Source organism: Tricharina praecox (genome assembly GCF_024521635.1).
Source record: "Tricharina praecox strain CBS 144465 chromosome Unknown BZA05scaffold_48, whole genome shotgun sequence".
Taxonomy (NCBI): Eukaryota; Fungi; Ascomycota; class Pezizomycetes; order Pezizales; family Pyronemataceae; genus Tricharina; species Tricharina praecox.
Genome location: NW_026250450.1, coordinates 16,625 through 39,223, shown reverse-complemented (window position 1 = coordinate 39,223; position 22,599 = coordinate 16,625). Strand labels below are relative to the sequence as shown.

Sequence of the window (22,599 nt, the reverse complement as noted above, 5' to 3'; positions counted from 1 at the left end):
AAGTTCAACCATCGCAATGATGCGAACTTTGGGGCACCACGCGAATCCCAATAGGGCGATGATGCTTTTGTCTTTCCATTAGTAAGTTTGTTACCTCTGCGGACGAGTAAGAGGTTATAGGTTCGACAGATTTGGATACTGACACGACGGACGGATTATAGGGGGGGTGCTCCCCGCTGGCGGGCAGGATTTTAGGGGCGCAGGCCGCCCAGCAAGGCGCAGGCACGTAAGTACCTCCACAGTCCAGACCCCCTTCGCGCCTGAGTCATTCGGTTTTTGAAAGTCGTAGCTAACCATGAATAGTGATGTGCCTGCTGACGGCTCCCCGCGACTGTCGAGGAAAGAACATTCGCTTTATTTTGATCCAGAGTCTTTCCTCTACTCACGACTCTATTGCGGTGGCGCAATCGATAGTTGCATGGCGGTTTTCTCTGGCAAGGCCAAGAACGCCATCGCGATTGTGCGCCCTCCGGGGCACTACGCGGAGCTGAATAGAGCGATGGGGTTGTGTCTCCTGAATAACGTCATTGTGGCGGCCAAAGTAGCACAGAAGCAGTACCCGGAAACTTGCAAGAAGGTGTTGATTCTGGGTAAGTGTATTGGCGCTGCGGAGGAGTCAGAGGTTTTGGGTTTGATTGACTTGGATACTGACACGACGGACGGATTCTAGGGGGGTGCTCCCCGCTGGCGGGAGGATTATAGGGGCGCAGGTCGCCCAGCCAGGCGCGGGCACGTATGTACCTCCATTTTCCACATACCCTTCCGCCTGAGTCACTTACGAAAGTCGTAGCTAACGATGATTAGTGATGTGCCTGCCGCCGGCTCCCCGCTGCGGCGGGAAGAATTGAAATGGCACGCAGACAGCCTACTACAACGATCCCAGTGTCTTGTACATGTCGATCCACCGCTACGAGAATGGAAATTTCTATCCGAGCCGGCCAGAAGGACGCATGGATCAGTGCAGTAAGGAGGATGGCTTGGGCAAGTAAGAATTACCCCCGACCGGAAGTGGCGTACTATCATTGTTGCTGCTGGACACTTGGCTAATGTTGAACAGTGTTTTGCCTGCTAGCCATTTCCCAGTTTTAAACTGGAGACGATTTGCTGGCAGCGACTGCTGCCGACTCCCCGCTGGCGGGGAACATTATACGGGCGCAGGTCGCCCAGAAGCAGAAAGGCGTAGGCACGTATATACCTCCATTAGGCATGCCCTCTTCCCTCCTGAGTCATTCGGCTGTCGAAAGTCATAGCTAACGATAAAGTGATTTGCCTGAAGCCTTCTCACGAGTCACCAACAACTACGGTTGGTGCAGTCAGACCAACAGGTCGCCGACACCTTCAGGAATGCCACTAGGCACAGTCCCCGCAGCTGTAGCGAGAAGAGACACAGGGTGGAGGATATCCTGGCAGAGCAGCGCAATATTCTTCGTCCCTACCAGCACACCGGATCCGGAAGGGAAGGAAGAAGAAATGGTCTCCTCGGTTCCAGAACACCAAAACGAGGTAAGCCTGTTCCATAATCCGTCCCCACCGCCTTCGCCATGTTTCATTAAAGAGCGTCTCTGACCTTCAGCAGCCCAGCGATAGTTTGCCCTCGGGGCCAACTGGAGGCCCGGCATGTTCTCTGGGCTCGGCTGTACCCGAGTCGTACAGCTTCGAATTCGAGAGCATTGCAGGGCCTGATGCAGCCGAAGCTGCTCAGTTACACCCCGGAGGAACGTTCCAGCTCAGCCAGCCCGTGCTGACAATGACGAACATCCTGGGCGCTGACTCTATCAGCATCGCCTTTTTCGGCGACTATATCTACGCCGGCCGATCATCACGCACGGCCCGAATGGTTTTGTATGCGGCAAACGGGCTGAAGGACGTCACTATCGGTGAGAAAGACGGAAACATCGAGCTCGTTATAAGCCCTGTCGTAGGCAAGAAGCTACCCGAAGACGACCGGGGCACGCCCCGATGCCCGGCAATACCGGAAAATCAGTCTCGACTGGTACCACCAGAGATGGTGGGTGAGGAGAGGTGGAGGAGAAGGAGCTGGAGGAGCTGGGGGGAAGGTGGAAGTGGAGGAGATGGAGGGGAGGTGGAGGAGATAGAGGAGGGCGGATCTCTGGGGGTTCGGTTTTTGTTAGGAGGATCTCAGGGTGTGTTCTTTTCTGTGTACTTTTCTGTTTACTTTTCCGTTTACGTTTTTGTTTTACTGCCGGATTGTGTCTCATCCTGCGCATTTGGGGCGGGCCCCGGTTTCCCAGCGATTCCGGAAGACCGTCTTAAAACCCCTCTCGCCATCCATGCTGGGTGGGTGGAGGAGTTATCCAGATTTGGGGGCGAACGAGGAGAAGCAAGAGGACGGATCTTTCAGGGCTCGGTTTCTATTAGGATGATCTCAGGGTGCGTTCTTTTCTGTTTACTTTTCTGTTTACTTTTCTGTTTACTTTTCTGTTTACTTTTCTGTTTACTTTTCTGTTTACTTTTCTGTTTACTTTTCTGTTTACTTTTCTGTTTACTTTTCTGTTTACTTTTCTGTTTACTTTTCTGTTTACTTTTCTATTTACTTTTCTGTTTACTTTTCTGTTTGCTGGCGGATTCAGGCTATCGGCCCTCTTTCATATTACAGTGTAAATTCAAATCGAGTTCTCTTCAATTGAGGCAATCCCAGGCCGATGACCAAATGCAGCCATGTATAATATCTTCCTGACAGCTCTATCTAAGTACTTTGAAACTCAAACCATTCTGTTGCACGTACATTCTAATTGATCGAAGAAGCTCGGTGAACGTCCGGGGTCTGGGACCATTAAAATTATGACACAATCATGGGTTTACCTTTAAGAGAATGGAATATAACTATCCGGGATATCTGGATATACGTTTTCCAGGTGTTCACGGCCACTGCATGTAGCCGACTTGATATTCTATCCTATCAACCCAGCAGACTTCTGATCGAGTACTGCCTGCTCAGCTTTTCTATCGCCTTAACCGCCCAGGTCGTCACGCTGTCCGCCTAACTTAGCAGCTTTCAATCCCAGGGCGCGCTTGACAATGGTACATAACGATATTGTATCGCCCACGGCACCGCCGCGCCGGGTGTTGATATTGGTATAGACGACTCGATTGATTCTCGGTGACCTTCGAGAATCGAGAGGGTTTATGCCACCCACCCACCGTTTTCCGCGACGTCCACTCCAGAACCTCCCGCAGAGATACTCTGCTCTCCTACTCGACTGTTTGCTATGTTGCATTCGTTGCTGTTCGTCCAGCACGGAATCTGCTTGCCCGCGAGTCTGGGGCTTTTCGAGAGATTTGGTTGTAATTTGGAAGCGAGTGACTGGCTGCGGACGCAACGTTCTGTGAGTTGGTAGGGATTCGGCCAGGAGGAGGTTGCCGCGTGGCGTTGCGTAGTGAAGAAGCGAGGAGAGACGATGAAGCAAAGTTCGGATGGGAACTTAATCCCGTCGAATACCGTATCTGGTTCACGTCAGTATGTCGGTGTCGCCGAAGCAACCGTGGGGAATACCGGCATGCGATCAATTGGGCACCGTCGAAGCTTGGTTCTTCCTGGTAATATTTCTGGTCGTCTGAGTCGTTGCAACCGGCATCAATTTGCGATAGCATTCGTGGGGTAGATCGTAGGTCCAGGAGACGCAGGCGGAGGTGTGGTGGGGGTGTTGATCGTCTCAGTCGAAATATCGCGGAGCCTCGGAGGGGGAGAGCATAGGCGTGTGGGAAGTGACAGGTGTCGGAGTCCCCGTTCATGGCACAGGTAGCCTCGCTGTTGGTGTTGGTGTACTGGTGGCGGAGAAAGCGCGGTGGCGCCTGCGGCCTGATATCCGACGGTCCACCCGAATACGGTGGTGATGGGCTGCAGGGACGAAATATCTAATACCACGGCGATGGGTAGCGAGGAGCATGGTGGATGGGTGGGTGGGTGGGTGGGTGCAGTGGGTGGGCAGAACTTACCCCCGGGGCCAGTATTGAGGAGCAAGGAAACCAACCCGCCACGATGGATAGAAACCATTTTCTCGCACACCACATTCATTCTCGCACATCGCTGCCGCGGCCCAGCAACTCTACGGCCCACCTAACACCCGCACATCGTCCTCTCGAGCTCCAACAGCACCCCCACATACAATTCTTTTTTGTCACCTTTATACGGATGCGTTTCTCGATAGTCCGCGCCGACGTCCGAGCTCCTAGAGCACACCAACATCCTTGGGCTACCGGTATAAGCGGGTCAGCAATGAGCATTCGTACATACTCTACCTAATTGAATACTACAAGCACAGAGGCTGACATCCGTGCAATACGTGTAGTACCGTCGAGACGCACTCATTCTGGCTCCCAATGCCGTGGAACAGCGACTACATATGGTCTGCGATGGATGTGTCCACAGAGACTACATAGACGTAGAAGTTAGCGAAACTCCCGCGCATCTCCCTGCTTCCTCGAGTCGTCGACGCCACAGCCGGTGCAAGTCCAGCCCTGGTGTTGGTGCCGGAGGATGTAAGGTGACGCCTGCGGCCTGATATCCGACAGCAGTCCACCTGAATATGGTGGTCATGGGCTGTGGAGATTCAGGGACGAAATAACCAATACCATGGCATAGGTAGCGAGGAGCCCGGTGGATGGGTGGGCGGTCGGTGAGCGGAACTCTGAATACCCAGTGTTGAGATTTGACGAGCAAGGAAACCAACCCACCACGCTAGATAGAAACCATCTTCTCACACACCACCTTCCTTCTCGCGCAGTGCTCCCGCGGCGCAGCAACCCTACGGTCTACCCGACACCCACACCGCGTCCTCTTGAGCTCCAACGCCGCCCCCACACACAATTCTTTTTCCTCACCAGTATGCGAACGCATATCCCGATCATCCGCGCCGACGCCTGAGCTCACGAAGAACTCCTACAAGCTACATCCTTGGGCTACAGATTTCATTCGCGAAGCGCCAGAAGCGGGTTAGCATTCGTTCCCATCTAAGTACTCAATCGAATACCACGGTACAGAGGCTGATATCTGTGCAATAAGTAGAGTAGTACCGCCGAGACGCACTCATAATGGCTCCCGCTGCCGCGGAACAGCGACTACGTAGGACGTCTGGTCTGGGATGGATGTGTTCAAAGAGACTGCATAGACGTAAGACTGAGTGACACTCCCGCGCATCTCCCGTCTTCCTTGGGTGCTCTATACCGCAGCCGGTGCAAGTCCAGCCCTGGTATTGGTCGCCGAGGAAGGGCGGTACCGCCTGCGGCCTGCGGCGTAATATCTGACGGTACACCCGAATACGGTGGTGATGAGCTGCAGGGAGTCAGGGACAATATATCCAATACCATGGCATGGGTAGCGAGGAGCATGGTGGGTGGGTGGGTGGGCAGAACGCACTCCTAGTATTGAAATTTGACGAGCAAGGAATCCCACCACGATGAATAGAAACTACTTTTCCCGCATACCACCTTCCTTCTCGCACAGTGCTGCCGCGGCGCAGCAACTCTACCACACACCCATACCTCGTCCATTCGAGCTTCTACACCGCCCCCACGGACCCACCGGCCGATACCCCCTCCCCGCCGCCCACCGGGCCCCTCACTCAATTCGTTTTCGCCACCCAAGAAGCTACGAATGCATCTCCCAATAGTCCGGACATCGTGCCGATTCCTGACCTCGTGAAGAACTCTACATGCTTGGGCTACAGCCTACAGCGTTTGTTCGCAAAGGACCAGACACGGGTCAGCATTCGGACATACCTAGGTTATCGAATACTACCTACCAGTACAGACGCTGACATCCGTGCATTACGTGTAGTAGGTGCCGCCCATACGCACTCATCCCGGCTCCCGATAGAGCAGAAAACTGGGATTTCACCACAGCAATGGCTACGATGGATGTTTTCCAAAATCCAATGAGACTCGACGTCCGATTCAGCGGCACTCCTGCGCATCACGCACCTTTCCCGACGCCATACGTGTGGGATGCCAGAGCAGCCATGGACCATGGCCTATGGCTGCGATGGATGTTTCCAAAGAGGCACGACGTCTAATCTATCGTCGCGACACTCCTGCGCCACTCGCGCCTTCCCCGACTACGCATGCGATTCCATAGCAGCCATGGCTTTGATAGATGTTTCCAAAGAGACACGATGTCTGATCCAGCGACTCTAGCGACACTCCCGCAACACTCCCACCGTCAGGTTTTCTCGACACCACAGCCGGGTCAAGCCCAGCCCCCAGTTGCCAAGCTCACCCCCATGTCCCGACAGGCCGTTCCCAACAATCTTAAGATCGGCCCCATGGCTTGATATTGCACAATGCGCATCGCCGTCTACGGAGCCCAACCCAACCGAAACATGCATACCCCGCAGCCGTGATTAGGCTCTCCCTGGAGCCAAACTATCGGTTTTCATGTCCGTCGGGACTCGGTCGGTACTCGTGCAGTAACTCAGGTTCTGCACTCTGCATTTCCAGGAGCCCAGACCAAGGCAACGGATCATGCGCCGCCCTTCGACATTTTTCCCTGCCTCCGGGTAGCCGGCCAACTTCCAAGTTGCAATTTCCAACCGCGACAAACGCAAGTTACGCAGGTTACGCAAGTTACGCAGGATCCGATCGCGAGCTTACTGCGGATCGTAAGTCGTAAGAAAGAAGTGGATGACGCGGATGCTTCACGCCGCATGCGGAACCATGCGCATACCGCGGTTGTTGCTAGATTAGGAAGGGGGCTGTCGCGCGTGCTCGGTTGGGTTAGCTCCCCCGCTCACGGGATGCTCACCGGACGCTCGGCTCGGAAATGAAGCGAATCGGGTGGCAGCCGCGATACTCTGCATACATAGAGTATAATGATGGATGGATGGAGGACATTGGCTGAAGAATGGATGCTGGAGCCTGCGGACTGGGGACTGGGGACTGGGCAGTCCCCCCACTCCCGGTGCCCGTCCAACCATGGGCCAGTGGGTGCAGGATGAGTATTCTCCACAATGGGTTGCACAGAGTGGCGAAAACAAAAAGAAGAAAAACCGTGAAGAAACGAATCAAATTTCGTGTTCTTTTGCGTGTACTGTTTCCGACACTCGATTGAGCCGCAGTGGGAACCTTAGCCTACAAGCACATGATCTGGCCGTTTTCCGTTCATGCGTTTGCACAGGTTGTCCCGGCCAACTTCCGCACACCGAAAACACCAACTTCATGCGGCCAGCCATCGAGGCCAATCACCATTCCACCAAAAGCCGCAGCACACCTCCCATCTCCACGTCTTATCGGTTCTCTCCCTCGACCTGCCATCCCTTACGTAGCCATTCTGCGATTCTGCTCCGCTGCTGTTCCGTTTCGTCACGGTGCCCTCACTCATCCACCCAAAACGTGCATGGTGCATGACGCACGACGCGCCTTCGTGCTTTGTGCAGTTACAGCGTCGATTCGGAACGAGACCCGGCTAGGATGGATGTAACCCAGCGGTGGGAAGCATTGTAAGAGATTACATAGCTACAGTGCGAGACTCTACTTACTCTACTCTATCTATAGCCCAGCCATCGCCTCTGCCCGCCTCTGTTCACTGTCACCTCACCACCTCACCACCACCTAAACCACCACCTAAACCACCACCACCACCATCCTACCCCCGACACGCACCGATGGCGTCGATATTCTGCCCGCCCGACCCTATCGCCGTCGACCCAGCCTGCTACGCCGACGGCGACAGCTACCCATACGACGAGAACAGCGACTCGGGGACAAGCTCGCTCGACTCCCTCGTCGTCACGCACATCCTTGAAAATGGCCGACGCTACCACGGCTTCCGCGCCGGCCGCTACCTCCTCCCAAACGACAAGCCCGAGCAAGGTCCCTCCTCTCCCGCTCCCCCTCCCCCGTCCCCCCGCTAACCCCACCCCCCCAACAGAGCGCCTCGACCTCCTCCACCACATCCTTCGGCAAGTCTTCACGGACACCTACACAGCTCCACTCAGCACACTCAAACCTCTCCGCCGCATCCTCGACCTCGGCACGGGTACAGGCCGGTGGGCAATCGACACGGCGTACGCCTACCCGTCCGCGACGGTCATGGGCATTGACCTCTCACCGATCCAGCCGAGCTGGGTGCCCTCCAACTGCAGCTTCGAAATCGACGACCTCGAGTCACCGTGGACGGTTGCGCCGGGGTCCGTCGACTACATCCACGCGCGCGGGCTGAGCGGCAGCATTCGCGAGTGGCCCGCGCTGCTGGCGCAGGCGCACGCGGCGCTACGACACGGCGGGTGCGTGGAGGTTACGGAGGTGGTTGCCGAGATGGCGCCGGTGGGTGAGGTCGGCAGGGAGTATGAGCTCCTCCTTGCAGCCGCGCATGAGCGTGCGGGAAGGAGGTTGGGTGTGGCTGAGGAGGTCCCCGGGTGGCTTACAGAGGCGGGGTTTGTTAATGTTGCTGAGAGAAGGGGGAGGATGCCCGTGGGGAAGTGGCCGCTCTTGCCGGCGATGAAGGAGCTGGGGAAATTGTATAAGGAGGTGGTACTGGCGGGGCTGGAGGCCAGGGCGGTCGCGCCGCTGACTAGGTACCTTGGCTGGAGTAAGGAGGAGGTTGAGGTGCTCGTGGGGAATCTTAGAAGGGAGGTCGGCGAGAGGGGCGCGCAGAGGTGCGGCAGGGTCGTGAGCTGGGTTGCGTGGAAGGCGTAGATGGATGCGGGGATCTCGAAGATGTTTGCACTGGTTGGAGGGATGAAGGATGATGGCTGGGACGCCAATGGTAACTGGTAACTGGTTCGCATGTGCTCTACATACTAAGAGGCGGTAGTATTCTACCTGCTGTGATAATCGCAATCGCGTCCGGAGTTCGACGAGTCGCGCGAACACTCCATGTGTTTACCTAAATACTCATCACGATTCACGGTTCAAGGTTCGCGATTCACGGTATTGCTCAGAAGCTCAGAATAGATGGATCATGGATATGACGGAATTGAGGCTAGAGGGAGGACTACTGCGAGGGGGGCCCAGGGGCGGGGGAGCTCAGTTAGCGGGCGATCTATCCCATCATCCCTGTGTTCCAGTCTAGTCTAGTCAGACTCTCCAGTGAATTGTGAATGATCGACGTTTATGCGAAGTGCTGCATAATTTTTAGTCATAGGCTACAGCCTACATGAGGGCTCGGAATCCAAAGCCAGATCGTGCAAATCGCGACGATGTAGACGGTAGAACAGAATCAAAAGGAACGGTTCATGTACTCAATCAAGACTCCCAACATCTTCACATTCATGATTCATGAGGCACGGGGAAGGGACAGTCATGCAAGCCAAGGCTTCCGTTTGCTAAACTAAATTACTGGTCATGCCCGCCACGTACTCGCTGTGTTCCATAGACTACATACTTGCCTTTCGTGTCGAATCTGCAGTCTTTTGTTTACTACTCCGTGGCGTACAGCTGTAAATTCCGGAGGACGGGAGTGCGCGACTTTGGTGATGCGTGAGGTGCGCGCTCGAGTCCCGCGTCGGTCAAAAGTAATTAGAGTATATACTGGTTAATATCATACATTCCAATCAAGTCAAGGTGGTGGAGTGGTTAACACGTTCGCCTGCTATTCTCCTTGGACAGCTCAGCGGATGCCTTCGGGCGCGCAGGTTCGAATCCTGTCCTTGACGCTTTTTTAATTTTTTTTTCCCCCTCACTTTGGTGGCTATTCCACCGACAGGGATTCATCCCTGCGTCTTTAGCGGGTCGTGAGGTGAGAGGAGCTCGCCCTCATGATCCTCGATTTCCCCCCCCCCCCACCCGCCATGGCACCCGCCCTCCCGCGCATAGTCCTGTACCAGCAAACGCACCACCATCCAGGCACCTCCACCCCCGTGCGGCTCACGCACCTACTGACGCAAGTGCCCGCGCACATCCACGCGCACCTCGTCGTAATCGTTGGCGCAGTGCACCTGAACGCCGCAACCCCCACCGTCGCCGCACACATAACGCTTAACGACTCCGCGCCGACGGCGACAAAGTTCCGCGAGCTCCGCGATGACATCGCCGCCTTGCGCCGCGCGGGCGTCACCGTGCTCGTCATGCTGGGCGGCGCGGCGGGGGGGAGTTTTACTGTTCTCGACGGCGGGGCGGTGGAGGAGGAGGGGGAGGGGGGGGCTGTGGAGGGGTACTACTACGCTCTGCTGCACGCGTTTCTAGTCTCGTGGGAGCTGGACGGGATCGATCTCGACGTGGAGGAGGATATGTCGCTTCCGGGGATAATCCGGCTGATCACGCGGCTACGGCGGGATTTCCCGGCGTACATTATCACTTTGGCGCCCGTGGCTACGGCATTGTCCGGCGGACGGCATATCAGCGGCTTTGACTACTGTGCTATGCGCGCAGCGGTGGGCGCGGAGGTGGCGTGGTACAACGCGCAGTTTTATTGCGGTTGGGGGGACGTGAGGGATACGAATGCGGTCGTGCGCATGTGGGATCACGGCTGGGATCCCGTGGATGTGGTGCTGGGCACGGTTACTAATCCCGTTAATGCCGGCGGGTGGGTGGGGACGGAGGAGGTGGGGGGGGCGGTAAAGGCGCTGGGGGAGTACGGTGGGGGCGGCGTGGCGGGCTGGGAGTACTTTAATGCGCTGCCTGGCGGGACGGAGAGGCCGTGGGTGTGGGTGCTGGAGATGGCGGAGGCGTTGGGGTTGAGGCCGGTAATGGGGGAGGTGGAGGATGAGAGAGAGGGAGAGAGACAGAGGGATAGAGAGGTGGAGGAGATGATTAGGCGGGGAAGGTCGTCGGATGGGGCGGACGTGGTGGAGAGAGACAGAGAGGTCGAGGAGAGGCCGGGCAGGTTGGGGAGGTATCGGGACACGTCGTAAAGTATCAGGGTGGAGAAGTGAGGTAGATAACCTCCCCGGTTTGATCACGCCGGCCATTCAGTCAGCCAGCCATTCACTGATAGCGAGTTATTTCACGGCAATAGAAACGAATTTGATGAGCAGCGAAACTTTTATGCACACAATGCACGCAGACCAGATAGTAGTACAGCGCTAACCAAAACTCCCAACCATCTCAGACCGATATGGTACAGAGCCGACGCAAGCCTGCTGCAAACCTCAGACAGTCGCCATCGCTCCCTCGCGCTTGTGCAGCTTGACCATCATGCCCACGTAGTTCATGTTCACGTGGTTGCTGAAGCTGGCGCACGGCTTGTCCGGATTGACCATCTCGATGTCGAAGTTGGTCAGGAGCTAGTGGCTGTCAGCAACCCGTATATTATATTCGGACACGGCGAACGTATCTCGCGCAACACGATCGTAATCTTGAGCTTGGCGACCGACTTTCCAAGGCACATAGCCGGGCCGTACACCCAGATATTATTGAGCATTTCCATCCTGCCGACGCTCTTCCTATCCTCGAGCCACCTCTCCGGGCGGAACGTGTCCGCGTCCATTCCAAAGACGTCCCGATCGCGCATGACGCAGTGAGGGTTCATAGAAACCTCGGTTCCCTTCGGGATAGTGTGTCCGGACGGGAGCATGACAGGCGTAGCCACGATGCGCGGGAAGAAGTTTGGCGCGGGGTGCGAGAACCGCAGCGTCTCGGTGATCACCGCCTCGAGGTTTTCGGTGCCGAGCCCGCCGCCGCCGAGCAGCTTCGAGTGCACGCGCGGGTGCTGGTGAAGGTTGATCAGGAACGCGCACATCGAAGACACGATCGACTCGGATCCTGCGATCAGCATCATAAGCGTCTCTGATAGGATCGTTTCGCGTGCGATCGCGGTGCCGGAGGCGGTTTTCGCGTCGAGGAGGCTGCGGGGGTTAGTACTGGCGGTGGACGAGGAGGGAAGACGCACTGCGCTAGGATATCACGCTTGCCACCGGAAGCTCCCCTCGCCTCCTTCGAGATCCTCTCGTTGACCAGCTCGTTGTGGAAAGCCATCAGGCGACCCAGGCCGTTCTTGTCCCAGGGGGTGGGGAGGATCCAATCCCTCAGAAGCGGGATCTTGACGATGCTCTCGAGGAGGTACGGCATTCTCACGAGGGGGCCGACGATCGGAAGAGACTTGACGACCTGGGACAGCAGGCTATACTTATCCTCACCAGCGACGGAGAAACCAAACGGCTCGCCAAAGACCAGCTCAGAGATGACGTCGTATCCAATCCACTGCGAGGCCTTGCCCCAGTCGACGAGCTCGCCGCTCTCCGCGAACGACGCCAGCAGCTCGATCCACTGCACGACGCGCGCACTGATCAAAGGTCCGTGATGCTTCCCCAGAACGGACCGGGAAACACCGACAACGGGTGGAAGTACCGGTTGTAGATGCACATCGACATGAGGCCGATGATGGCGAGGACTGACACAGCCTCGATGATCATCTTGGAGGCGGCGGGAGGTTAGTTGGCGGGTGCGTCAAGGGAGAGGGTAGAAATGGGGGAGGGGGGAAAGGAGGGTGTTCACAGCCGTAGCTGGATGTTGAGGGGGGAAGAGGTGGTTGGTGTGAAAGAAGGAGAAGGGGGAAGGCGGGTAGGCATTTACCACCTAGACCGGCGGTGAAATTGCGGCTCCGACCAAGTGGAGGAGGAGGTTCTCACGAAATTGTCAAACATGCTAGCGTAGGAAGACATTCCAGCGTTTTCTTTCCAAAGGGTTCAGAGTCATCCGTTTTCACTCGGATCGCTAGTGGTTGGTTTTGTTGGAACTGAGAGACAAACTTGACTTGATTGCTGTGGATTACACGAGAAAGACGAGAGGGAAAACCGCTTATAATGAAACGTGCTCGTGCACTGGACAATGCGATGCAGCCTCCGGCAGAGAAAGCAGCGATACCCGTCACCGGACTGGGCAGGGGGCTTAAAGAGGCATTCTCTGGTGAACCGTGAGAAGCCAGAGACAACGCCGAGAAGCCATGGCCACAACTCTGCATATGAAGTGCAAGTAGCCAGTATTATCACTGCCGCCGCCGCTGCCGCCGTAATCATGCACAATGAGATAAGTCCATCATTCAGTATTACAGTCCCATCATACGAGATTGCAGGTTTACAGTTGCCGTTTCCACCTGGCATGCCCGTTGCGTGCGATGAGTGCGGCATTATTGATCACTCGTTACCGCTAGCGTGAAGCTCCGTTTAGAAACGCTACCCACCCAAACACCTCACACCCGCACGCCCTAGAACATTCACCACCGTATAGCACTTCTATCTCTCCGTCAGACACAGTCGCTTCACTCTCCTTCAGATATCCCCACGCCGTCATAACCGCCGTTCTTCATACCCTATCACCTCTGCCTCTCGAGTCTCCCCCCGACACCCCAGAGCTACACACACCTCGGGTACGGAAATATATTCCGCAAATACAAGCCATCGCTGACTTCGAGCCCTGCAGCACGCAATGCCCTCCCGCCGCTACCTCCTTCTCACCCTGAGCCCGGTTCCGTTCCACCGTCTCGCCCTGTACCTCTGTGGCGACGAGGACAAGGAAGACAAGGACGATAAAGCCGAGTGCCTGATCCCCCCTCCCGACAGGTTGAACACGTACGAGGAAGCGGCCCATGTGAGAGACTGCAAGATGCCTATCTGGGTCGCGGTGTTGTCGCTGCCGGTTGCTGTGTATGGTTGGGTCTTCGGTAAATGGGCGGCGGAGCAGTGGGGGACGTAGGCGCTGTTGGGCCGAATGCTGAGGAACCAGCTGACGGGAGGGGATGATCACTCGCAAACCGTGTTAGAAGTGGGAGGGATGGTAGTGGGATGACACGAACGGGACTTCAGTCGATCAAATGGCAATGGATATTGTATGGCAAGCGATGGTCGATGACAACCTCGCCGATTTACTTTTCTTTCCACGTGTGGCGATTATGGTAGTAGGATGGCAGCGTGTGGTCTCCTAGAGATCTAAGCTCGCTATCGGGAATCGAAGGACAACCACCGCCGGCTGACTCCCCACACTCTCTGACGACTATCTTCTTGAGGGCTTTATATCACTTGCACTTACGGTATGCATCATAAGCAGTGAAGGGACGCAGAGTCGTGCAGAATCCACAAGTGCGATAATGAGAGCGCCAATCTATCAAGCCATCACAATTGATCACTCGTAGTGGAAAAAGCAAAGAAAAGCACAAAAAAAACGCCTTACTTTTGTACGAATACTCTTGATTGATCCGGCTCATCTCGATCAGGAAGTAGTCGATCGACTAGTGATCTCCATAGGCCGGTCCGTCTGTTTTAGACGCAGATGGCACTAGACTGCTTAGTACAGATGTCTAGTACACTATCTCTCTGCAAATTGCCTGGGCTTCGTGAGTAGTGGTTGACGGAGCGAATGGTTTACTAAAATGGGACGAGGAGAGTTGGTGTCACATCATAGAGAAGGTCGAGATGTGAGGTGTCACTACGAGGATGCAAAAGACAGAACAGCGAGACGTTGATGTAGGCCCGGACCTACTACAGCAAGATGTTTCGAACTCATCGAAGTTTCACAATTGTGGCTACTACTCTACACAATAACGACGTGGCTACCGGTCATTATCTCAGTACGTCGATCAAACGAAACGAAGAGATATAGTCATGAGGTCCTTGCGATGCTGCATACCTCCATCACTGGCACCACATCCGTTGCCACCATGCTGGAGGGCGGCAGTCTGAACGATCCGAGCAGCCAGAACACCGGCGAAAGCAACAGTGGAAGAAAAACAAATACCATTAGGCCGGTGCCCACTGGAGCAGTTCCATCTTGGGCGCCGGAAAAGCATGTACCAGCCAGTGTTCTTCTGGAGTAACTTGATCCACACCCACACAGTGGGTTTCTGGCATTCTCAGCCCTGGGCAGGGCATTATTTGCGTCATCCTCCACCCAGGGCGACGCTATTTTGCGATATATCTCAGATATGCTGATAAACTGAGTAAGGTGTTAGCGAGTATTCTTCTTTCCATCTAGGGATCATCTCAGTTCTCACGTTTTCGTGCCCGTATCTTCGTCCACTGTGGGTCGGGCGCTTCGTGTGCATCGTCAAGGTCTAACGAGAGGTGTGAGATGCGTGCGATGTATGAAAGATTCAGTGTGCACTTACGCAAATACGTACTGCAACACACTTACGATAACAAGTAGTTGCAAGTCGTGTTCGGCCACCGGTCGTATGGATGATGACTAAACCGGAGGTTTCAGTTCGAGATTGGCTGTGCCAACCGGCAACCAGTGGTCGGGGGTGTCGACATAAGGGATCTTCCTCTTGGGGGGCATCTTACTTGACTTGGGTGGTTTTTGTTGCGGGGGAGGGGATGTAGGAGATTCTAGGCGATGGTGGTGGAGGTGGGAGACGAGGTGGTGGAGGACGGTGGCACTGCTCCAAGTAGTAACGTTAGCAAAGTAGACAGCTTGCAACAAATCATAGGATGACGTACCGAACACTTCGGAAAAGAGACGAGAAGCACGGTGTTCTGTCGCCAGATGAGTGAGATAGAAGATCGCAAGGTTGCGTTTCGTAAGTGAGAGAACAGAGGAAAGCTGCGAAAACTTAAGTTGTTCGGGCGGTATCGATATTAGGAGGGAGGATGATGAACAAAAAGGGAGGGAGAAAAAGGTGAGTGAGAGGGGACCATGACGTGCTGTGAGGCGACGTGACGGCGGGATGTGTGTTGTGGGTTGTGCGAGGTGGAGACGCAGTCACAGCCCTACTCAACCCACAAAATAGTTCACGCAAGTCGTCTTTGAAAGTTTGGGCTGGGTACAGCCCTACTCTCCCCACAGTCCCTTCCTCTCCCTACAATCTCTTTCCCTCCACACAACTTCTTTCCTTCCCTCTTTCCAACACATTTCGCTGCACTTGGGCGAACACCTCCGATAGCTCACCATGAGCCTCTAGGTATGTACCGAGTACCTTCGTCTCCCCACATTTACTTACCATCTTCCCCCCAACCACCAACAGAAGGAAACCTTCTACATCATCGCCCGATGGCATCCCCCCATCCATATCGCGGCTAGAGTAGGTGGCGTTCTTGAGGAGAATGGTACGTTCAACACATGGGTCCCCGCAGCCGTTATCCAGCTAACCTACAGCAGTGAAATGGGCGCAGGATATCCTCCAGGCCTATGTCATGCAGCTGGTCTACTAGACAAACAAGAGGGCAGATACTGCTTTTATTGGAGGTGTGCCGTATGTGGTATTTTGCCAGCCATGTGGAGAGAAATTTCCTTCTAGGCAGAAATTCCTATCTAAGCGGATGCCACGCTAACTAATCTTATCAGGCACCCATAAGCCCCCGAGGGGTAACTGGGCATTTCACCCTGCGGACTTTCCGGACTACTAATTAGTCTGATGTGTCCGCAGGGAGCCCGGGACTGTGGTTCCTGTTGCACTGGTGTCCGGACTGACGCCGCTCTATAGTCACGGCAGACACGGAAAATATTCCGCGTTTCTCCAGTTGACCCAGATTCAACAGTCGCACGAGAATATCTCGCAGTACGGGACCACGGCCAGCGTTGCCGCGCCCTGCCTACAAAATTACCAGCTGCAGTTGCACCGAGACTACAACGAGTACATCAGCCGATTTAACACACGTCCGGAGGCGATCCACGGAGCGCAGGATGATCGCCGGCTGCCTGACGATCTTTACCACCCGGCTTCGGTGGTACTGGAGCGAGCTCCACGCTGCTGAGTCGGGGTCTGACTCTGCCCATAGGAGCGGTGAAGGCGATGGCCTGATCGGGACGGGGCAGAAGCCCCCTCCCGATGAGTGCCTGAGGCCTCTCCCGCAGACCTTACAACGGGTGGTTAAGAGAGATCGGCTAATCAAGACGGGGCAGAAGCCCCATGCCGATTAGGCCTGCATCCTCTCCCAGCGCAGACGCGGGACGTATGTCGTGGACTCCTTGAATCAAAACTTTTGAACACGACACAGGATCGGCCGAATAACAACATCGATAACTGGATCCGCGACTACAAGTCGATCTACGCTGATGTCTCGAACTTGCGTTGTTGCGTGCAACGCGATTACTCTGACATCACGGGCAAAGCAGCTTCAGCTGTCATCGCTTCCGTACGCCCCCCCGTCGCCGGTGGGAGAATTCAACTCGGTGAGAATGAGCTGAATATCCGCCTAATCACCGGAGACATGATGTGCCTTGAGATGCTCCCGCTAGTTGAAATCACGAACCCCAACGACGCCCCGGGCGAAGAAGATTCAGATTTCGTCCCATACGTCATCTCCGAAGCCGAAGTGAAGTGTTTCAATAGAGCTGGATTGGATGATGTCTAAATTTGTCGGTGATCTGGTTTAATGTTCTCGGGCATCAATAGACCGAGTTGGGACGGACGGATAGGATGGGAAGGACGGATATTGTGGGACGGACGGATATCTTGGGAATTGGTTTTTGCTCCTATGTATCTCTTTAAATACTCTCTCTGTTGTCCGGTCTCTTTTGTTCGGCATCTAGCAATCACATCTCCATCTTTCTCTCATTCGTTCGCTCAGATCCGCTTGACAAAAAATCGACGAAGAACACGCCGTATAATACCACTTAAAGGGTCCGATACTAGAAGATGCAGCGCAAAGAATCTTGCAGAACTGTATGTGTGCGGGGGAGGGGATGTGATGCTTAGGCATGTGTCGTGTTGATCGATTTGAGATACGACCGACGTGGGAGTAATATCGGCGGGCATGCGAAGAGAAATATAAAATGAAACATATTAAATGTGAAAATAAAGATCATAAGACAGTAGCTCTAAAGAGATTGGTTGCTCTTGTCCCTAAATATGTGAAGCCATAACATTCGCTCCCTTCTTGCCATGTGCCGTTTGAGGCTGTTTTACTTGCGGACGACATTCGGCAGACGACACGGTATCATCCAGGACCGTATTCGGTGGCAAGCTTGCTGAAAATCGCTTTTGCCAGGTTCCATGCATTATCTATTCGTTCATATTCCATCCCCATTCCTCCCTCGCTGATGAGAGGAAATTTTGCCGGATAATCCAAAGCCCGAGTGATATCACATGCGTAGATGTGGGTCAAAATCATCAATCGTGCAAGAAACTATGGTACTGAAGTAGCAGCTCCCCAAGATTACCCTCTCTAGAGTGTCGAGGACGAGTGAGAGAATATTTTAGCGAAGTTGTAGTTGACAGGCATCTACGTGAGTGCTCCTAAAAGAGTACGTCCGGCGAAGATCGTATGGGCGCGGAAATCGTCGAAGACTGTGTTCGAAAGGGATGCGGTGTGGACGTAGAGTGTTGCCGAAGTGCGGGATTGTGGTTCACTACTTTTAAGAACCGCTATTCTCCCCATGAGAGATGAAAGCCTACCGGTTTTCCCTCCCGAACGGAACGATGTAGCCTGTAGGAGGGATACATGATACATCATGGCCCTCGTCACAAGAAATCAATGAAATAAACGCCAGTAGAACCGTGTGACTGAAAGTAGAGTTTCTTCAACGGAACAAACGATCCACTGCAGCCACAATGAACAACATTCCCGACCCATCTTGACGCCTCCAACCAAGAGGCTTAGAATCCAAAGCTCACACTCCCATCAAAGACTGTGTTGTAGGTCGCTGTCCTGACGGTAGGCTGCTGCGAAGCAACCGAGTTGCGGATGTGGCGGCAGTTTTGTCAGTTGAACCTCTGACAAATCTTCCGCCACATACGCAACTCAGCTGCCCCGCAGAAGGATACTATCGTGAAGTAATTATCGGCAAGCAGAGCACGGAGAGCAATGCCATCCGTGTATCGGGGCTGACTTGGAAGTTGGTGGCAGGTTCAATGACGTCTGCATGCATTCCTCCGTTTGCGATCGACGGCTCCGACCGTCCTCTCCGTCTGCTCCTGAGAATGGTAAGCCATGTGGTGGTAATCCGTAGTATAGGGAGATGTGTCAGGCGCTGAATCGATCACCTATGTAAGGCTGTGAGCGTGAGGGGTGGCTTACGTTCAAGTCAGCTTTCGGGAATCTCATGTTCGTGAACCGCTCAACTGAGGGAGACAGGAGGTCGACCGAAATCCGTGAAGCCGATGCTCGAGTTGTTATTCACCCGAAGGTGGCATGCTACCTCGGAGAAGCATCAACGGGAATGCTTTTGTTGAAGCGTAGCGTCCGTTCATCTACCATAGTGTCCAGAAATGAGTGAAGGCACCTCAAAGAATACTCCGAGAACCAAGCAACGTCCATGAGGATGGAGTTATGCTTGCCACCGCTTTCGATCGTACCCTGCCGCCGAGCGAAGTGGCAATCCTTACCACTCAAACTGAAAAAACCGTCGCCTTCTTGGTGTTGGTCGAAGAAATCAGTAGGATGTCTCGCTACGCCTCGGAGAATTTGGACTGAAGAATTCTGTGCCGGAAAGTCGAAGTAACTGTGGGAGCCGTCGATGAACCGGTATTTCTCGTCGTTATGAATAAGCTCCTGCATGATGGGCTATTGTCGGCGAAAGTCGTGGTAGCGTCGGTGGTGTGGGATGAAGGGAGTCACGAGTGTCATGACATTTTACGCAAGGGACTCGATGAATGCTCTCTGGAGGGACGGAAGCTATGTACGGTCACGAGACTGCGAGCGCTAACCTGATATGTTCACGTTCCCCACACAATTGGGCACTCGCCGCTAGCGTCCCCGCCAGATTTGTTGTGTGCTCGCCCACTCACTCGCGGGGTTGTCATCTATTTTCTTTCAAAAGTGAACTGGCGTGTTTGTTCTCTCATACTACCTCAAATCTCCAACCACAACCATTCCTTCTTCATACCACTACCTCTTTATACCTCCACATCCTCAACCAAACTCTTCATCGAACAGCACAAAATCAAAATGCGCATCAATCTTACCGTCCTCTCTATCCTCGGCGTCATCGTCACCTCCGTGCTCGCGGCTCCTCTGTCCGGCACCACCGCCGTCTCCGGCGTCAAGGCCATCGAGCATCCCTACAAGCTCTCGATCGATCTCGACGATATGACCGAGTACAAGCCCGCTTTGGAGATCCGCGGCCACGACTCGGACAACCCGACTTCGATGGTTGACGGCTTGGTCAAGTGCGAGACCTCGCCCGCGTCGCCGACGTTCACCGAGATCGACGGCGCGATCGCCAAGCTCCGCAAGAAGGAGCTTGCCACCAGGACCAGCAGTCCGGCTCCTTCTGCTCCAAGATCGTCACCTACAAGGGCGGCGAAGTCTCGCTCTGCGGAAAATACACCAAGACCTTCATCTGTTCGGATGTCGCTGACGCCGTCTAGAGGGTCAAGGATCAGTGTGGCTAGCAGGAGATCTCGAGGGCGGGGGGTATCTTTTTCTTTGAGGGCCAGAAGGGGCTGCATGCTGCGGTTCACTAGACGGGCTGTGTCATTTGATGGCGATGGAGGATGAAGCTGTCAGCTGGGGGGAATAGTACTGTAGCTACTGGTCTGCATCAACTCTAAATTCACTCACTCGTATTTTCCTGTGATTTCCTTGTTATGACTTGCGTCTGATATAGTTAACCCTTCACATCCGATGAAGTCGGTTCGTAGTATCAGCCTTGAATAATATTGACCGCCTTAGGTTGTACCTGAACCAATCGCTCTCTCCCGATGAAGAACCCGATGAAGAAGACCAGGGGTATCCAACAGTGCCGCGTACTCCTAACCGCCGGTACAAAGATATCCCTCGCTCTCCGGAGTCCAGAGACTAGTCTCAAAGGTAAGTGATCACACGGCAAGCGTAGCAACACAATACTGATCCTGTGGATTTGGGTTACAGGCACGAAGATGATGAATCGAGCCTTGAGGCCGGTCGTTTAGGTACACGATAGTTTGAGAACATACGAGCCAACCCATGCATGGACACTGACAACAAGCGACCAGCAGCCACTGATCTGCAGCTATTGCCAGCCATCCAGTAACAACGAACTCGGTCATCACCAGTTACCGTCAGGAAAACCCATACGACCCAAAATACAATTATTATTATCGGCCCATCGCCGAGCACCGCTGTCGCTTTGGCTCGACTACCTAATTTGCGCGCCAACTGACACGACTATATATACACAAGTAACTCGCAGATAAAATAAAAAATCCAGACAAAAACTCCCTTCAACCGCTCAGAACATTATACATGCATCGCCATTAAGCAGTGACCTCCTCCGCCATGTCACCCTCAACCCGCCTGCTTGTCGACATAGGAGCCCGCTTCCTACTTGCGGCTGGGAACCTCGGGGGTGGCGGGGGCTGCAGGAGCCTTAGGGAGGGCAGGAGCCGCGGGTGCAGCAGGCGCCGCAGGAGTCTCGGGGGTGGCAGGGGCCTCCAAGGCAGAAAACTCGGGGGTGGCAGGGGCCTCCAAGGCAGCAAACTCGGGGGTGGCAGGGGCCTCGGGAGCCTCGGCGGCAGGAGACTCGGGGGCGACAGGAGTCTCGGGGACCTCAGCGGCAGGAGTCTCGGGGGTGGCGGGAACCTCGGGGGTGGCGGGAGTCTCGGGGGTGACAGGCACCTCGGGAGCCTCCGGGACGGCGGGAGTGGTAGGAACCCTGTTGCGGAAGGAAGGAGTCTCGGGGACGGCAGGAGCCTCGGGGACGGCAGGAGCCTCAGGGACGGCAGGAGCCTCGGGGACGGCAGGAGCCTCAGGGACGGCAGGAGCCTGAGGGACGGCAGGACTCTCAGGGACAGCAGGAGTCTCGGGGACGGCAGGAGTATCGGGGACGGCAGGGGCCTCAGCGGCAGCAAGCTCGGGGGCCTCCGGGAAGGCGGGAGCCTCGGGGGTGGCGGGAGCCTCGGGGGTGGCGGGAAGGGCAGGAACCTCGCCGGCTCGCTTGTACACAGCTGTAATGATGTTAGGAATAGTTCCTCAAGGATGGGTGCGGGAAGGTGGACATACACAGTTGTTTTCTGTTTCCACGCTCGGCCATCGGGGCGGCAAGCGTCGAGACGGCAAGGCACAGGGCGATGATGGAGTAGAAAGAAGTCCTCATTTTGAAAGATTGTGGTATGAAGTTGTCGGAGACGGGTGAATATTAAAATGGTAGTATAGGAGGAGGATGAGGAGGATGTGTGAAGCGTTGAACAATGATTCAACTCTGAAGCCAGCGAAGGAGAGCCCCTTATATCCCCCCTCATTGATCGGCCAAGCATCATCTTCCCCTAGCCGTAAGGTTCTGCACGGCATGCTCCTCGCCGAGCAATTCATCCATCTCGTCTCGACGAGCGGCTCCCCTTTGCAAGTTAGATTCCCGACGCTCAGGGCACGAAGGCGTAGGCGTTAGTTAGCGTCAGCGTTAGCGGCGGAGTGAAGTTACTTGGCGGCAAAAGCCGGTACCTGCGTATTGCAGTAGTCATCCGTTCGGTACGGTAAAACCGATCGGTTGAGGAAGTGATCGCCGAGCCACGATTAAGCTTAAAAAGAAAACATCCTCAGGAGCAGAAAGCATCGGCGTTGTTGGCTGCGTTGGGTTGGGCGCTGTCACGCTGCCATGGGTCACCCCTGCGCGGGCGGAAATGGGGGTTATCGGTTCATTCAGGGGGTCCCGACTTCGAGAAATCCTTCAGCGGGGCGCGCTTCGTATCATCGCATACCATCGAGAGGGAACATGTTTCCCAAGCAACAGGAGTAATCCCGAATTAAAGGTGAAATGGAACATGTATCAACTCAGTTCAGAGGTAAATCTGTCTCAATTCGGGGAGTGTTTTTTGCGCTTGGCAGACAGATGATTACCCGAACGCGAAATAAA

At 54.9% G+C, this 22,599-nt stretch overlaps 9 protein-coding genes and 1 non-coding gene across 10 annotated transcripts; 8 read left to right on the top strand and 2 right to left on the bottom strand.

Annotated features, from left to right (window-relative positions):
* Positions 1 to 295: 295 nt before the first annotated feature.
* On the top strand, positions 296 to 989 carry BZA05DRAFT_380375 (uncharacterized protein; the record flags this gene model as incomplete). Its single annotated transcript, XM_051481913.1, has 2 exons — positions 296 to 622; positions 861 to 989. The coding sequence occupies 2 exons, from the start codon at positions 296 to 298 to the stop codon at positions 987 to 989; spliced, it is 456 nt and encodes a 151-aa protein (XP_051334773.1).
* BZA05DRAFT_439737 (uncharacterized protein) lies at positions 975 to 2,418 on the top strand. The gene is made up of 5 exons (XM_051486548.1): positions 975 to 985; positions 1,058 to 1,183; positions 1,277 to 1,503; positions 1,577 to 2,008; positions 2,320 to 2,418. Exons 3-5 carry the CDS (start codon positions 1,345 to 1,347, stop codon positions 2,377 to 2,379), a joined length of 651 nt encoding a protein of 216 aa, XP_051334772.1. The 5' UTR covers positions 975 to 985; positions 1,058 to 1,183; positions 1,277 to 1,344; the 3' UTR covers positions 2,380 to 2,418.
* Positions 2,419 to 7,619: 5,201 nt separating this feature from the next.
* BZA05DRAFT_422812 (S-adenosyl-L-methionine-dependent methyltransferase) lies at positions 7,620 to 8,652 on the top strand (the record flags this gene model as incomplete). The annotated part of the gene is made up of 2 exons (XM_051485826.1): positions 7,620 to 7,827; positions 7,886 to 8,652. The coding sequence occupies 2 exons, from the start codon at positions 7,620 to 7,622 to the stop codon at positions 8,650 to 8,652; spliced, it is 975 nt and encodes a 324-aa protein (XP_051334771.1).
* Positions 8,653 to 9,513: 861 nt separating this feature from the next.
* BZA05DRAFT_t306 lies at positions 9,514 to 9,611 on the top strand. The gene has a single exon. It is a non-coding gene; the product is annotated as a tRNA-Ser (tRNA).
* A 99-nt stretch (positions 9,612 to 9,710) lies between these two features.
* BZA05DRAFT_464454 (alkaline phosphatase) lies at positions 9,711 to 11,019 on the top strand (the record flags this gene model as incomplete). Its single annotated transcript, XM_051487736.1, has 1 exon — positions 9,711 to 11,019. The coding sequence occupies one exon, from the start codon at positions 9,714 to 9,716 to the stop codon at positions 10,806 to 10,808; it is 1,095 nt and encodes a 364-aa protein (XP_051334770.1). The 3' UTR covers positions 10,809 to 11,019.
* A 26-nt stretch (positions 11,020 to 11,045) lies between these two features.
* BZA05DRAFT_449488 (cytochrome P450) lies at positions 11,046 to 12,308 on the bottom strand (the record flags this gene model as incomplete). Its single annotated transcript, XM_051487367.1, has 4 exons — positions 11,046 to 11,180; positions 11,243 to 11,741; positions 11,786 to 12,178; positions 12,244 to 12,308. 4 exons carry the CDS (start codon positions 12,306 to 12,308, stop codon positions 11,046 to 11,048), a joined length of 1,092 nt encoding a protein of 363 aa, XP_051334769.1.
* Positions 12,309 to 13,084: 776 nt separating this feature from the next.
* Positions 13,085 to 13,628, top strand: BZA05DRAFT_413047 (uncharacterized protein). Its single transcript, XM_051485160.1, has 2 exons — positions 13,085 to 13,261; positions 13,315 to 13,628. Exon 2 carries the CDS (start codon positions 13,321 to 13,323, stop codon positions 13,585 to 13,587), a length of 267 nt encoding a protein of 88 aa, XP_051334768.1. The 5' UTR covers positions 13,085 to 13,261; positions 13,315 to 13,320; the 3' UTR covers positions 13,588 to 13,628.
* Positions 13,629 to 16,509: 2,881 nt separating this feature from the next.
* BZA05DRAFT_422809 (uncharacterized protein) lies at positions 16,510 to 17,180 on the top strand (the record flags this gene model as incomplete). Its single annotated transcript, XM_051485825.1, has 2 exons — positions 16,510 to 16,695; positions 16,824 to 17,180. 2 exons carry the CDS (start codon positions 16,510 to 16,512, stop codon positions 17,178 to 17,180), a joined length of 543 nt encoding a protein of 180 aa, XP_051334767.1.
* A 2,442-nt stretch (positions 17,181 to 19,622) lies between these two features.
* Positions 19,623 to 20,680, top strand: BZA05DRAFT_439734 (uncharacterized protein; the record flags this gene model as incomplete). Its single annotated transcript, XM_051486547.1, has 4 exons — positions 19,623 to 20,028; positions 20,377 to 20,402; positions 20,477 to 20,579; positions 20,640 to 20,680. Exons 1-4 carry the CDS (start codon positions 19,716 to 19,718, stop codon positions 20,678 to 20,680), a joined length of 483 nt encoding a protein of 160 aa, XP_051334766.1. The 5' UTR covers positions 19,623 to 19,715.
* Positions 20,681 to 20,828: 148 nt separating this feature from the next.
* On the bottom strand, positions 20,829 to 21,930 carry BZA05DRAFT_211950 (uncharacterized protein). The gene is made up of 2 exons (XM_051479619.1): positions 21,750 to 21,930; positions 20,829 to 21,694 (listed from the first exon to the last, which is right to left on the bottom strand). Exons 1-2 carry the CDS (start codon positions 21,841 to 21,843, stop codon positions 21,072 to 21,074), a joined length of 717 nt encoding a protein of 238 aa, XP_051334765.1. The 5' UTR covers positions 21,844 to 21,930; the 3' UTR covers positions 20,829 to 21,071.
* Between the last annotated feature and the right edge of the window lie 669 nt (positions 21,931 to 22,599).

What these genes read in the sequence shown, in the direction of transcription:
- BZA05DRAFT_439737 (XM_051486548.1), top strand. Translation starts at nt 1,345, where the DNA reads ATGCCACTAGGCACAGTCCCCGCAGCTGTAGCGAGAAGAGACACAGGG. An exon ending in TTCCAGAACACCAAAACGAG is followed by an intron (nt 1,504 to 1,576) that starts GTAAGCCTGTTC and finishes GACCTTCAGCAG; the next exon opens with CCCAGCGATAGTTTGCCCTC. An exon ending in GACTGGTACCACCAGAGATG is followed by an intron (nt 2,009 to 2,319) that starts GTGGGTGAGGAG and finishes GGAGTTATCCAG; the next exon opens with ATTTGGGGGCGAACGAGGAG.
- BZA05DRAFT_413047 (XM_051485160.1), top strand. Translation starts at nt 13,321, where the DNA reads ATGCCCTCCCGCCGCTACCTCCTTCTCACCCTGAGCCCGGTTCCGTTC.
- BZA05DRAFT_211950 (XM_051479619.1), bottom strand. Translation starts at nt 21,843, where the DNA reads ATGAGGACTTCTTTCTACTCCATCATCGCCCTGTGCCTTGCCGTCTCG. An exon ending in TGGAAACAGAAAACAACTGT is followed by an intron (nt 21,695 to 21,749) that starts GTATGTCCACCT and finishes ACATCATTACAG; the next exon opens with CTGTGTACAAGCGAGCCGGC.